At 38.3% G+C, this 15491-nt stretch overlaps 1 protein-coding gene across 6 annotated transcripts in view; it reads left to right on the top strand.

Annotated features, from left to right (window-relative positions):
• PARP4 (poly(ADP-ribose) polymerase family member 4) overlaps positions 1 to 13984 on the top strand; it is a 51684-nt gene extending 37700 nt beyond the window's left edge. For 4 of the 6 annotated variants that reach the window (XM_062567246.1, XM_062567242.1, XM_062567243.1 and 1 more), the window contains 9 exons: positions 211 to 291; positions 1978 to 2058; positions 3973 to 4068; positions 4925 to 5074; positions 6964 to 7635; positions 8115 to 8213; positions 10928 to 11030; positions 11917 to 12049; positions 13501 to 13984. In XM_062567246.1, coding sequence (XP_062423230.1) covers positions 211 to 291; positions 1978 to 2058; positions 3973 to 4068; positions 4925 to 5074; positions 6964 to 7635; positions 8115 to 8213; positions 10928 to 11030; positions 11917 to 12049; positions 13501 to 13651 — 1566 coding nt within the window. In that variant the 3' untranslated portion in view covers positions 13652 to 13984. Of the gene's footprint in view, positions 1 to 210; positions 292 to 1977; positions 2059 to 3972; positions 4069 to 4924; positions 5075 to 6963; positions 7636 to 8114; positions 8214 to 10927; positions 11031 to 11916; positions 12050 to 13500 lie in introns of those variants that run through there. The other 2 variants (XM_062567247.1, XM_062567248.1) reach the window with 2 other exon arrangements.
• The last annotated feature ends 1507 nt before the right edge of the window (positions 13985 to 15491 follow it).

The following is a 15491-nucleotide window of genomic DNA, read 5'->3' as shown; positions in this document are numbered from 1 at the left end:
AAATACAGGATTCCTTTTTTTGTGTTTGTGTGACTGTCCCTATGCTGTAAGTGAAAATGTTTTTAAACCTACACATCCAGAGACTCACAGATTCGAGCTATAATCATGCTTCTGGAAAGAGAATAACATGCATATGTGCTAATAACACGGAATAGTGGGGAGAGGGAAGGAAACAGAGTTTGAGGGGTTTTTTTGTTTTTCCCCTTTTAGGCCACTTTAAGCACAGTAATAAATGACCAAGAACTAGAAACAATGGTGTCAACTACTGAGCTACAGAAGACGACAGGAACAGTGAGTTTGGCCAATGTTATTTTTACATGCCATATTGAGACAAGCTGCTTTTAAACTACTGCATACTTCTGTGCATTTCTGAAAGGATCAAGCTTTCAGTAGCTCTTGAACTTTATTTTTACTTCTGATGAACAATCCTTCAAACTTCTGACTTGTAAAAGTAAACTGTTTTACTAGTAGAAGTGTCACCTTCCTCTGTGCTTTCTAATCAGAAACTCATGCTGCTTAGAATAGAAATGTGTTTCTTTTTATTCTGGCAACTTGTTTGGGCTCTAGCTTTACCCCTAGATCAGCTATTGTTCTTTAGGTAACCTCTGTGAAGAAGCCACTGCAGCATTCTCTTTCAAGTCTTTAACTGTAGCTATGTGGAACATCTTGTACCCAGTCTGTTTTCTCTAGAAATGTAGGGGAAAAGGGACAAGTAAGTGTTACTGTCTTTTCTGCTGCTTCGGTAACAATGAAGTTACTTTAGAATCTTGTACATAGGAAAAGCACAGCACCCGTCTCGAAAAGGTACAGTCTAAAAGAACCACTTACTTAGTCTAACAGATGTCCTTTAGTAACAATTTTGGTATGACTCTCACTCCATGCCCACCAAGGTAAGCTGATTTGTTTTGAAATTGAAATGCCATTGTTCCTTATTTTATGTAATCCACTTGGGAAGCTACCATGGTGATTTCCATGGACAAGCCCCTCTACTGACAAGTGATAGCAACAAGCAGAGGCAATGTGTGTTCCCAAAAGTGTTTTGTCTACTTTTGAGTTTTCACAGTTTTTTTTTTTTTATGAAAAAGTTTCGAAAAGACAAAAACAAAAATTAAGACCAGAAAGCGATTTTTAATTCTTGATGCTTTTGGTGGACTCTGAGAATTCCTACCTGTTTCTTTTGCCAATTCACCTCAGTTCATCTCAAAAATTAACTGCTTGCACACAAGATTTCCTTCAGAAGTGGCTCTCTTCAGCACCAATCATATTTTTCCAAAAATGAGTCAGTAGAAATGTCCAGGTGACTGATATTGGAATATAGCTGGACTTTATCACATCGCCTCCACAGTGCTCCCTCTCTGTTAGCTTTAACATACTGAAGAAACTGGAAATTGTTTTCCTTTTGTATGAAAAACTGGTTCAGTTTCAAAATGTAGTTTCTAGTTAATACAATTCAGTATTTCTTATTTCTTACTACCACCCCTGAGGTAAAAAATAACTTGATTGTGGTTTCCTCTCCAAATTCTCTGTTTCTATGGGCAGGATTAATTTATCTAACTTCAGCTATCTAAATATTGCTATCTGCATCTGAGTTAGACATTTCAAGATTGACTGAATTGCCTGATTGGCTGGTAGAGGGTTGAGGAGGGGGTAGTTGTTTTGTTTCTTTGGTTTGTGGGTGGGATTTTTTTTGTTTGTTTGTTTTTGTGATTGGTTGGATCCCTCATCTCTGTCCTTTAGCTCTAAAGAGATTCTGCACAAATGAAGACCTGAGTATCTTTAAGTTAGCTAAATTTATGTAAATTAAAAGGATGTGAGGTGCAGGTAGTGATTGTTTTTAAATGGAAAACATAGCTTGACACTTAGAAAAAAGAGATGCTCTGTAAATACAGAAGCTAACTGTATGAAGCTGAACCTCATAAAAGGAAAATTTTTTAAAAAATCATTACTCTCTTAACATCACCTTTGTTATCTTTCTAGGTGCTGCACAAACTCACAGCAAGAGCTTTCATTAGGGACTATGAAGATGGGATTCTTCATGAGAATGAAACAGAACATGAGGTTTGTTGATCTGAAAGAATGTATGCATTTAAAATGTGAAATAGCAAATGGTTCAGTGGAATAGAGAAGATGTGGCTTTTTGGTTGAGTTTTCTGGGGGTTGTTTTTTTATTATTATTATTAAACATAACTAGAAAGTTGCAATATTTAAGGTTATATTCACCATATAGGAACATATTTTCCCTCCCGGGTCTGATTTGGAAGAATTTGGGTCAGCCTATCTTCCTCCCCATTATAAGAATGTCCTCTACTGGAATAACGTGTGCATATTTTTCCTAGTCTACACTCTGTCATTGCAGGCTTTTGTTGGCTCTTCTTCTTTGCCTGTGACATGTTAATACTTCAGTTTCCTGAAGAGTGAAATGTTTTAGCCCAACCAGAGTCATTAGAATCATAGAATTATAGAATCAGTAAGGGTGGAAGGGACCTTTGGAGAACATCTAGTCCCACCTCCCTGCTCAGCAGGGTCACCTAGAGCATAGTAGACAGGGTTGCATCCAGGCGGGCCTTGAAGATCTCCAGAGAAGGAGACTCCACCACCTCTCCGGACAACCTGTGCCAGTGCTCTGTCACTCTCACAGGGAAGAAATTCCCCATCACGGTCAGGTGGAACTTCCTGTGCTTTGGTTTCTGCCCATTGCCTCTTGTCCTGTCACACCGGACAACTGAAAAGAGTCTGTCCCCATCCCCTTGACACCCTCCCTTCAGGTACTTGTACACATTGATAAGATCCCCCCTCAGTCTTCTCTTCCCCAGCCTGAAGAGGACCAGCTCTCGCAGCCGTTCCTCCTAGGGCAGATGCTCCAGCCCTCTGATCATCTTTGTAGCCCTACGCTGGACTCTCTCCAGTAGCTCCATGTCTCTCTCGTCCTGGGGAGCGCAGAGCTGGACACAGGACTCGAGATGAGGCCTCCCCAGGGCGGAGGAGAGGGGCAGGATCACTTCCCTCAACGTGCTGGCAACGCTCTTCCCAATGCACCCCAGGAGACAATTGGCCTTCTTGGCCACAAGGGCACATTGCTGGCTCATGGTCAGTTTGTCATCCACCAGCACTCCCAGGTCCTTCTCTGCAGAGCTGCTCTCCAGCAGGTCAGCCTCCAGCTTGTACTGCTGCCTAGCGTTCTTTTTCCCTAGGTGCAGGACCCTGCACTTGCCCATGTTGAACTTCATGAGGTTCCTCTCTGCCCAGCTCTCCAGCCTGTCCAGGTCTCTCTGAAGGGCAGCACAGCCCTCTGGTGTGTATCAGCCACTCCTCCCAGCTTGGGATCATCATCAGACTTGCTGAGGAGGCACTCTGTCCCCTCATCCAGGTCATTGATGAGTAAGTTGAACAGGATGGGACCCAGGACTGAGCCCTGAGGGACGCCACTAGCCACAGGCTTCCGACTGGACTCCACGCCCGCCACTGATGATGCCCCTCTGAGCTCTGCCTTTCAGCCAGTTCTCAAGCCACCTCAGTCCACTTTAGTTTTTATATATGGTGGAAGATACTGACCTCTGTTTTACAGATCACTTGAAGGATCTGATATCACTAAAAGCTGGCTTTTAGCTAGCTGGAAACTTAAAAAAAAAAGAAAAGAAAAGAAAAAAAAAGAAAAAATCCATCGTAGCTTATTTGAGACTTTAGACTAGTTCTTCTTACAAGAATTGTCAGTATGGCTTTCTGTACCTGTAGAACCAAAAGAAGTCTATAATTATGGAAAATGCATGTTCCTGCCCAAAGCTGAGTGAGAGAGTAGGGAAAGTTAGAGGGAGTGTGGAATGTTGGGCAGGCCAGTATATTCACATAAATTCTTCCTTTTACATCTCTCTCTTAAAGAGTGTGTAAGTGTTTTTGTAGGTATGTGTTAAGTTTTAACATCAATGTTTCTTTTAGCTGATCATATCTTTTTTTCATTAATACTTAACAATGTAGATGAAGAAGCAAAACTTGAAAAATATGATAATTCGTCTCAGCTTGGAGAACTCGATTATAACCCAATTTACAAGCTTTGTTGCAGTTGAGAAAAGGGTATGTGTTTTTAAAATATCTCATTCCCACTGGCTTTCCTTGCAGGAGATTCTGAAATGTGTAACCTCGTAAACATCAAAAACAATCTTTCCTTTTGCTGAAAAGTGTTCGTTCTTTTACAATAGAGCTTAAATTACAGTTTTTGCAATGTTTTTTGTTTCTTTTGCAATACAGGAAGTTATTTTCCTTTTGAAATGTCTTTTCCATCTCATATCTTGATTTTTCTCATGTTACAATTGAACCTTGCTAATCTGTGTGTTCCAGTTGTGATTTGCCACAGGGATTTGTATTTCCTGATGGCACTATAGAAGTGCCAAGGGCAAGGGCAAGGCAAGCATCCTTGGTGCATAAGCCACAGAACAGCCCTTCCTCATAAAAAAAATAAATAAATAAATAAAAAATAAGGATTCCAGAATATAGCGAAGTAGCTACTCTGGCCATGGATTGCTAAAGAAATGGATTTTGTATTGGCAAAAGTCATTCTGAGGGACAAAAATTACTGTGCAAGATTTAGGTTTTATTTGTATATTACTGACCAGGATTTGAACAAATTGTATGTGCAAGTGTATACCCTTGACATTAAAGTCAATCTTCCTATTTCATGTGAATCTGTTTGCAGACAATATGTTGTCCATCAGTATAGTCAGAAGTATAAAGTTACAAGTATTTGCATGCACTGCGTATTTTTAATGTACTGCTTCAGCTGTTTATTCTTTGTTTTCAACCCATTTCCAACTTAAAAAGGAAAAAATAGACCACTTCACAAAGAGGAAATTTCTGGCATAACAGCTATCACAGCTAAGAATTAAAAACTGAAGAGTTTTCTAGTTTTTAACTTTGATCTGTTTTAATTTAGGATGCTAATGAAATTTGTTCTGCTGATGTTCCAAACATCCTGGAAATTATAGCTCAAGAGGATGTAGATTTTTTACCTTACATGGACTGGGAGCGAAAATCAACAGAATCTGGCTTCTTATTTTCCAAAAGATTTGACATTGACAGCCTGGTAACTACATTTAATTTATGTTCTTATTGGTAATATTTTTGGTATGTTATTCAGTTGTGATGCTGTACTGTATGTGACAAAATTAAGTAGTCGTTCATGAAGTCCATACAATTTTTAATTACTTTGAATGTAATTAATTCACACAAGTTGATAGAAGCAGTAAAAACTGGAGGAGCCCTCTGCCCTTCCAAATAAAGTACACTTTTTTTAAAAAGTATCATGACTGCAGCAGGGGTTTTGAGAGAGAATATGATAACATAGTCCTCTTCTTCCTTCCAGCAGAAACTCTCTAATATCTCTCAGGTGTAAGGCTTTGTCTACACTGGTATATTTTTATGAGGACACCTCTATCAGTCTTGTTGCCTTTGAACTACTCTCAGCAGTCCACAGTACCACCAAGAAGTAGCACTAGGCTTATGGTTCCATTCTTGCTGATGCTACCTTAAACTAACTGGGATGCCTGCTGTCATATAATCTTACTTTGCAATCCCCTGTGGTTTGCTGCCTATATGTTCTGTTACCTGCAGTATGCCTCACCGTTCAGCTACAAAATACCTTAACTACTAGCTCTTCTACAAGATCTCCTCTTACATTCATTTGCAGATCACGAGCTCAAACTGTTTCTTGTTTCACTTGGCTTTAGTTTGTCCATATACAACATAGTGGTAGCCAGTTCTGCAAGCGACAGGCAGAAGGTGTCTGAAAAGACCTGCTTCTTTCTCCTACTAGTAGATTCAGCTTGACACAGGCATTTTCGCTCTAAGTTTCCTGGAGGGTGGTTCAAGAAAGATGAAGTTTTTGCTCTGTAGCCAGGTCACCACTAGCAGAGGGGCGTAGCCAAAGCAAAGAAATAATTGGACATGGGGGATAAGCATGACTGCAGGAGAAGGAAATATTGCTGATTTCCAGTGTCATGGTCTCTTTTGAGAATCTGTAGCACAAAGTAAAAGGAATATGGAAAGATAGGCTTACTTTGGGGAAAGGAGGAATTACAAAGAACATTGAAGGGATCATGTGGGAAGGAGTTAGGGGACAGTAAGAGAAAGTTGAACAGGGAACTGGAATGTTTGCTGATTATGACTGCTCTTGATTTTGAAAACCACAAGAAATGTCTGCATCAGTTAGCCAGTCTGTGGAGTCATGATTCTGTAGTCTGTGGAGTCATAATATGGTAAAGCTTTACATCTCCAATATTATGTTGTTCATGAGTGTGATGTATATTTAAAGTGACTGAGGAACATCTTCTTAACTGGAGTCTGTAATGCATTGAGATTGTAGACTACTTAGTACTGTCCTTGGGTGTGTTCGCTGTAACTTAGATGAACTTAGATTATAAAACTGTTTTCCCTGTTTTTTGGCCGAGGAATTCCCAGGGAGTAGAATACATAGCCATTTACATTGGCTTATGGTGACAATTAGCCCAGGCTTGCTAGCTTGTAGGCAGTGGCTGCTGGATCTCAGCTGGTACATGTACCAGAATTGCTGTACATTATGTGGACTTCCCAGCAGGATCCATGTTTCACTTTGTGTAGATCTACCCTGTGTAGACCTACTCTACATGTACCCTGTGTGCAACATCACTGTACAATGGAACTTATTTGACTCCTAATCATCAAGCAGCTAATGATCATCATTTTCATCTTTTATGTGTTAATAATGTAAAATAACTCCCTACTCATATTTTGTCAGAGTCAAATTTTACTCTGAATTTGCCCAATGTAGAGTGGAGTAATAATTTTGTAGCTTAACTGATAAGTATTTTACTTTCTTTCTGAATATATGAATGACATATGTAATAATATAATGTGGATAATATGTGAAATATATAGTTCTGTTTAAAAAGATAAATATGTTCAAATAACTCTAGAATTATTTTGTTTCCTTGTAAGTTCCCTAAACAGATATGTTCTGCAGCAGTAGCTGATACTTGTTCAAATACTTTCATAAATGGGAGAGATGAACCTGAAAGCTTCCAATTTCAACCTGCCAAAGAAGTTCCTGTTAATCAAAAGAACATCTTGCCAAAAAATATGGGACGAGGCTTTGTAGATGTTCCAGAACCTTACAGTCTCGAATTAAATTTGAATTTTTATACTGACTTCACAAAGGAGCAATCTTCAGGAACAAGGTCATCTTTGTCAGATGACCTTCATCTGCTGCATGCTGAGGAAGCGTCCTCATCTGGTCTTAAATGTAAGGCCAACACACAAATTTTTCACTCGCGTAGAAAAAAGAAGTCTGTATTTCCAAAGTTAGGTGCTTGTGCAAATGTTCCTGAACTTTCTTGTCCCTCTGCTTTTCCATGTCTTCCTCCAGTTTCTGAACAGCTTGGTTCTTCTCCTGTTGCTCTGATACAGGATCATGTGTCACCTGCTCTTCTAGGCACAACTTCTGAAAAGAATAATTTTGAAAAACTAGTTATTCCCAGGTTTTTTGGTTTACCATCTTATGCAGCAGCATTCCCAAGGCCACTCCCTCCACTAAGGAGTCCACTAAGTGCAGGAGTTTGGAATGGTGGTATGGCTTCTGAAAAAGAATTTAATGGAGGAGTTAAAGATGTCGTAAGTCTTTCGTTAGAAATCTTTTAAATGGAGGATGATACATGTTGTACTGAAATCTAGCTTACACTAAGCTAAGAGGTGCCTTAAATATTCATGTTTCAAGATTCATGGATATACAGCCAAAAAAGGAACTCCTAAGGCTGGTAGTGAGGGTGCTTCCCAATTCAAGAATTCTGAATTTCAAATTGGGGGTGGGGGGAGGGTGTTAAGCTGTTTTTCTTTTTAAAGTGATAATTTTATGGTCTGAATTCTGCCACTTGCTCCTTACTAACAGGAAAACGCTAATATTAATAGGCAACTTTTAAATAGAAGTTACTTTGTATCATGAAGTAGTGACTGCATGTATAATGATAGAATTAAATTTTATTATTTATTAAGATTATAAATAATATAGTACTTTATATAGCTGTTTAATATAACTTACAAATAAAGATATAAATAAAAATAAATATTTATAAATATTTTTTTATTCTGTTCAGGAAGAAGTACAGTGTCTTATGGCAGCACAGAAAAAGATTATTAAACAAAAATTATCGACTTCTGTAAACTGGAATGAAATTTTTGACCTTCAAAATCAGGTACAGTACCCATTTGTGCATTACTTAAGATGTGAGTAGAAGGAAAATTATTAAAGTCCTGTCCTGAGATGAACACTTTGTAAATGCATTTGTTTTCTGTGCTTTATAAATTGACCTTGCAAAGTGCATGATGAGATCAGTCATGTTATTTTTTGTTGCTATCATTGGCAACCCAGCAGTGTAAGGCTTAAGGAATAGTATAAAACCAGGGCCAGTAGGTAGTATGAGATATCTCCAGGCCCTTCTTACAGCCTCCATCAGTGTGGAGCTTTGGGACTTCCTGAGACAAGTTAAGAACACTTAATGGAAGCTAGGAATAAGATGTAGATGTATTTCTGAAGTACATATCTCTGAGATTTCATTACTGACTGATAGCAAATAATACACATTATGCAAGAAAATAAGAAGTAGCTGGGCTTTGAATGACTGGACTTGAGTGATGTTGCAGCAGGACCTTTCTTCCAGTGAACAGTCTGATCAGCTGTTAGGAAACCTGAATGAAACAATACTATCAAGAATCCTGCAGGTAGGAGTCATAGCACAAATGTGTGCATGGGCCAAGCAGGTAATGTTAGCAACGAAAATTTTGGTGTTTTGTTGTGCCCCTTTGAGGTGGGAGAAGACCCGGTTTGCACAACTGATCAACTGTCAGTTTGTTGAGCTTGCCAAATTAGGGGTATGCAGTGAGGAGGTGAGCAACAATTGGTTGTAGGTTATACAGTAAATATCTCTAAGTAATAAACGGAAGGAGGTTTGGGGGAGTATAACCTGATCCAACTGAAGAAGCCAGCATAGGATGCCTTCAGTGGAGACTCTTTGTCATTTCTGGGCAAAGGCACCTAGTGATTTGTTGAGTTCCCTTTTGCTGTGAAATACCCTATGCACAAGATCCGGTAAAGGCTTCCAGCTGCCTTGTCTTCAAGTACCTTTGTGCCACAGACGCCAGCTAGTATGTGTGTCCTCATGACTTTCTTGCCTTTTTTTAAAACAATGCTCTGCTTCCTCTGTGAGTAATTAACTTATTAACATTGCTTTATTTTACATATAAAGTTTGTATGTGAAAGTAGGAATTTACTGCCAGTCTAAGCATCAAGAAGATATGCATATTTGTCCTGTATTTCTGACAGAAGACTCTATCAAATAACTTCTAAACATTGAACCATTACTACATGCCACACTGATACAAGGGTATTAAGTAATATTCTTGTGATTAACTCTTGTGGGATTGAAGTGGGAAGTGCACTTCAGAGTTTCTTTTTCAGCAGAATTGCCAGTTTCTGAGATTTAGAAGGAGAAAAACATTTCCAGTAAGCTATAGTTTTTTACACTAATTACATATAATATTCCAACAGAATCTCACTTTTTACATAATTAGGTGCTTAATACCTGAATATGGATTAGCAAACTGTGGCAGGTAATTTTAATCTATTAGAGTTCTCTGATATTTTTGAAAGGGGAAGTCAAGTAAAAAGGATTGGTTTTGTTAATGTTGTATTTAACAACATAAATAGTAAACTTAACAATTTCATAGAGACTCTGCTTTCATAGAATTATAGAATCAGTAAGGTTGGAAGGGACCTTTGGAGAACATCTAGTCCCACCTCCCTGCTCAGCAGGGTCACCTAGAGCATAGTAGACAGGGTTGCATCCAGGCGGGCCTTGAAGATCTCCAGAGAAGGAGACTCCACCACCTCTCCGGACAACCTGTGCCAGTGCTCCGTCACTCTCACAGGGAAGAAATTCCCCATCACGGTCAGGTGGAACTTCCTGTGCTTTGGTTTCTGCCCATTGCCTCTTGTCCTGTCACACTGGACAACTGAAAAGAGTCTGTCCCCATCCCCTTGACACCCTCCCTTCAGGTACTTGTACACATTGATAAGATCCCCCCTCAGTCTTCTCTTCCCCAGCCTGAAGAGGACCAGCTCTCGCAGCCGTTCCTCCTAGGGCAGATGCTCCAGCCCTCTGATCATCTTTGTAGCCCTACGCTGGACTCTCTCCAGTAGCTCCGTGTCTCTCTCGTCCTGGGGAGCGCAGAGCTGGACACAGGACTCGAGATGAGGCCTCCCCAGGGCGGAGGAGAGGGGCAGGATCACCTCCCTCCACCTGCTGGCAACGCTCTTCCTAATGCACCCCAAGAGACCATTGGCTTTCTTGGCCACAAGGGCACATTGCTGGCTCATGGTCAGTTTGTCATCCACCAGCACTCCCAGGTCCTTCTCTGCAGAGCTGCTCTCCACAAGGTCAGCTCCCAGCTTGTACTGCTGCCTAGCGTTATTTTCCCCTAGGTGGAGGATTCCTAGCAGAGATCTTTTATTGTACATTTGGGTCTAGAGGAATGCTCATTTTTGAGCACCTTTAAAAATAATTTCCAGAAGGAATTTATTTGAAATTAATTTTGACTACGTTAATATTGTCGTTGTACTCACTTTTTATGCGAGTGATTTCCAAATGACTTTGTTGTTGTTTAAGGGTTTTTTACAAGACAGGCTAGCTATAACAATCCAGGTCAATTGAAAACATTTGATGATATATCAAATGCTTTTGAAATTCAATATTTGAATCACCTAAGTTGATCATGTGGATTTCAGCTTGTGAGTTTTTGTAAGTTTTATGATTATTTTTAAATAATTTTCCTGTCTGTTACTTTGTTTTTATCAAATGCATTTTCAGTGTCTTGAATCTTTGGCTTACCCATATCTTTGCTTATTCCATAGGATGGCTCTTGGAATCTCAGTCCACAGTTGGGAAAAATCTTAAAATTTGATGTTGATTATTTAATTAATGATTTCCTTATTAAAAGAGGCATTCAGTCACTTGGTAAATAATTTTCTCTCGTTAAAAATCAGTAAATTGCATCGTATCTCATATTTTTAGATTTAATTATATGTCTGATGGAACTTTCATTAAGGTGTGCCCAGAATTTAAATAGATCTCTTAACTTAAATTGTTCCACAAGGATCTGATTTTAATAATACAATTTTTTCTCAGCTTCTCTGACAATGCAGTATCCTGATTGCTAAGGGCCTCACCTGTAGGAATATAGAGAGGATGTGAGAACTGGCATAGCAGTAGAGATTCTTCTATTTCAGTTACTGTATCTGTTATATTAAAGTTTTAATGTCTAATTGGGGAGGAAAAAAGGAAGAAAGTCTCTCCTTGGAGAGAGACTGAGACCACTTCTGCCTTTCACACTTCAAATAATATGAATATTATTTATATAATTGTTTTCCCCCACCACGGTATCCAATATGCAGTATACATTATGCTTGTACACACTTTGACTGCTCTGTTGCTCTGCTGCTCCATTCTGTCAGTTGTTGCTCTTTGCTCTCAGCAGACAGAAAAAGAAAAAAAAAATATTTCAGCATTATTTGCAGATACAATGTCCTTCATCAAAGGACAAAAATCATACAAGTTTTCCATTTTGTATGCATTAAAATCAAAGGAGATTGCAACCAAAGCAAACACAAACTGGAGAAATGCCAACAAAGCATTACCAAATTTTAGTTTGAAAGCCAGGAACATGTTTGTCAAATTGCTAATGTGAATACTGTTGATAGTGCTGGTTGTATAGTGAAACAATTAAATAGCATCAAGACAAATACTGTTTTTAAGGGCAGTGGGGTACTTCGAGGAAAGTACTTTTTCTGATACCAAGAGATCTTTTAAATAGGAATACTACTTCCCTTTTCTTCTTCCTTAGGTCAAAATGGAAAAGAAAAGATACTGCAGTTGATAGCTACTCTTCTTGTGCTACAGTTCATACGCTACACACAGCAACTGAAAGGGATAGTCTTCAAATCACTGATGAAACTGGATGATTTATCAACTTCAAGGTATGCTTTTAAATACAGTCATAAGTACATAATTTAATGTACTAATATAAACCATTTCAACATACAGAAGATTATTATGGAGAGTCAATGACTATGCTACTGCATATTGCTTAGAAAAGGGAATGGAAAATATTAATGATATTGGTGGCATGTGGCTCCTTTTAAGAGGATGCATGGAAGAGGAAACACTTTGCAAAATGTGACAAAGAGATTGATAAATATACAAACAATATATTGTAATAAAAGATATTTATACCTCCTACTAGAGTCCTTGAATAATTTGAGTTGGAAGCAACCTCTGGAGGTCATCTCTTCCAAACCAGTTGCTTAAAGTAGGGCCAACTTTGACATTAGAAAGGTTGTTCAGGATCTTGCCCAGTTGGTTCTGTGATATTTTTAAGTGTGGAGGTTCCATCACTTTTCTGGGCAACTTGTGTCATTGTTTAGCCACTCTTATTTTGGAAATTGGGGAAGAAAAAAAGTCTATCAGACTTTTCCTTAATAAAACTTGTGTCTGTTGGACCTTACCCTTTGTAGTCTTTGGAACATGAATATTTTTAGCATTATATTTATGGCTTGATGTTGTTCACAAACATACACCATAAAATATTCTAGACAAGACTTTTGAAATTATTAGGGCAGAAGATTCTTCATAGTACAGCTTTCACCCTTTCTAATAGCCCAAAGGGATGCTAATGCTAGCTTACTCTGACAAGGTCCCCTCACTTCAGTATGTCCCAGTGCATCTGGAAATTCCCTTTCCTTTATCATGCAGTGAACAATTGTCAGCTTAGAAACTTTTTGATACAGAGGGAAGACAAAGGTCTAAGAGCAGGCATGAAGGAACAAGTGTCCAGTAAATCCAGCTTGCCCCAGCTACCAACAGATTCTTTGTGCCAAGATGGGGAGTTACGCCTTTCATGCTTATAGGGTAAATAAGGACAGGAAAAAATAGCTGCCAGGAGAACCCTGCAAAGCCTTCCTTCCTCTCTTGAAATTCCTTTACAGAGGGATAAATGGTTTGTTTTATAAATTTGGCTACTCCAATCAGGAATAAAGTCACGTAGACTGCTGGATGAAAGCAGACTGAGTAGACCAAAAAAGTGAAAGAATTATGATAAATGTGAATGTACTGAGGAGTCAAGTTTGCCTTTGTAAAGTACATCATACAGATCAGTTTTGCTTCACTGAGGTGATTGGAGTAATGTGAACAAGTGCAAACAATGATTACAAGTCTACATGCCTTCCATGTGCAAGTTTCTGAAAAGATCTGGGGGAGACAGGTGGTGATGATGTATTTTTCTATAGTAGATGATATTGCATCCAGGCTGGGTCGTTGTGCTATAGGTAATTTTCTCTTTCAAATGATTGTGGTTAGAAAATATGTTCTTGCTCCTTTGGGGGATTAACAAGATTTTTTTTTTACAATAAAGCTTTATTTGTACCCACAGCACTGTTCATTGGGCTTTTCAGTTGATTAAGAAAGCAATAGAGTGGGTAAGAAGAGTTGAACGACGATTTCCAGCTATTTGCTATCGACTTGAACTTGGGAAGGACTGGGATTCTGCAACCAAGAAGATACTGGGAATCAAGTTTAACTAGCATCAATTCTCTTTCTAAGTAAAATATTTCATAATCACATAATCACATAATTCTTTAAGATAATAGCTGAGTTAGCTTTCCTTGCAATTTTACATAAAATGTTTTAAATAAGGACATTTGTTCCTCTATGATTCTTGAATAATAATTTTCATAGTGATAGGCTTCAGTTAAAGGCATGAGATATGGGATTTTCTAGTAAGTCTTAATTCTGCATGTAGTATTTTACTAGGAGTAAACTTACCTGCAAGTAATTCTGTAATTCTGTAAAATACCTTAGTAATTAATTTTGACATAAATTTCTCTGTTCATTGCACATTATTAGTGCTTTAATAATGTCTTTGTCTTGATTTCTTCCAGACTCTTACATACTTTATTAATGGTACTGTGTAAATAAAGTGTAATGTAATACCAACTCAATTAAAAAATATTGCAGTGTATGTTTTGACAGATATTAGAACCTGTTTAAGGAAGAACTAACAAATATCATTGTAACATATCAGTGTTTTCAATCAGGTAGCTTTGTAAGTCCTTCAGGAGGCCTTGAAAAACAGACAGCAGAACAGTTGCTTTACTCCTGCACCACTTTTCTTATCAGTCATGGGTCAATTTGTGAATACGTAGGTCAGGTTTTTTTGAGAATAGGAACCCTTTTTATTCTGCTGTTACTCTGTGTTCTGATTTTACCTTGTGAAAAAGCTGACTAATGACCAAACACTGAAGCCTGGTAACAAAATCAGAGTAAAAGCAATTTAATCTTAATTTTGCACAGGTATTTAAATGAACACATTACCTCTTCTAGATCAAGCAGCTTTGCAAAATCACAGCCTGATACTTTGTGGTCTGAGGAACTTTAGCTAGAGATTTAGGATAATTGCAGGCACTGAGGCATGATCAAGCGTGTACCCTGAGCATGCTCTTCTGTTGTTTGTCTTGAAAATTTCTTGAAAACACTCAGGAGCAGCAGATTCAACAGCCACCACAGGTAGCATGTTACCATGCCCTAGGAACCATAAAGTGTATTCTAGCACTAATAGAGAAACAAACTGTGCAACCTCCTCCATAGGTATTTTCATGAGAAGCTAAGCAAGTATCTCTAATGATGGAGTAGATTAACTTCATCATGTGTAAATGCAGGCAGTTGTTAAGAAGGTATCGTGAGAGCTTCTATTCTAAGGTGCTATGAAACCTTGTTTTCACATCTGTAAAATTCTTGCTATTTTAGTAAATAATACAAATGAAAGAATTGTGCTGCACTTTAGTTGAAAAGAAATAGAATATTGGTGTCAACATCTAGAATGACTCCCGAATTTAAACAATTACAGACTAGCTTCTAAATGTGCTGTTAAGTATTTGATCCATTGATGATGGAATCATCTTAGAAAATGATTGTTGGCAAAAAATACAAATAAAGTATTTTTTTCCCCTCATTAGTTATTTAAATAGCAGCATCTGACATTTTCACTGTTGTAATGATGCATCCTGCACAGGCACTTCTATAGAATACACATTCATGCTAAAGCCTAACTTTCATTTAAGTGATGTGTACTCTGTAAGAAACTGTCTGGGATACACAGAACACTGGCATTAGCAAAGGTAGTTAAGCAACTAGGATGGAGTTTCTTCTTTTTCCTCACTTCATGAAAACAGGTGTGCTTCACTACAGGCAATTATTTTAAAATGTAAAACAATGTGGCATTTAAAGAGTTTTTTTTTGTTTGTTTGTTTTCCTAGTGAGAGACCCCATTCCCCAGTGGTACAATCGGGCTCTTCCTGAGGTGCTTATGTGTCTTTTTGTGCATTTCCCCCAAAACCTCATGCTCCTGAGGCTGAAGCATAGCTT

This window comes from Rhea pennata, chromosome 1 (assembly GCF_028389875.1).
Source record: "Rhea pennata isolate bPtePen1 chromosome 1, bPtePen1.pri, whole genome shotgun sequence".
Classification (NCBI taxonomy): Eukaryota; Metazoa; Chordata; class Aves; order Rheiformes; family Rheidae; genus Rhea; species Rhea pennata.
Note: the sequence above shows the minus strand (reverse complement) of the source record. Positions and strands in the feature narration are given on the sequence as shown.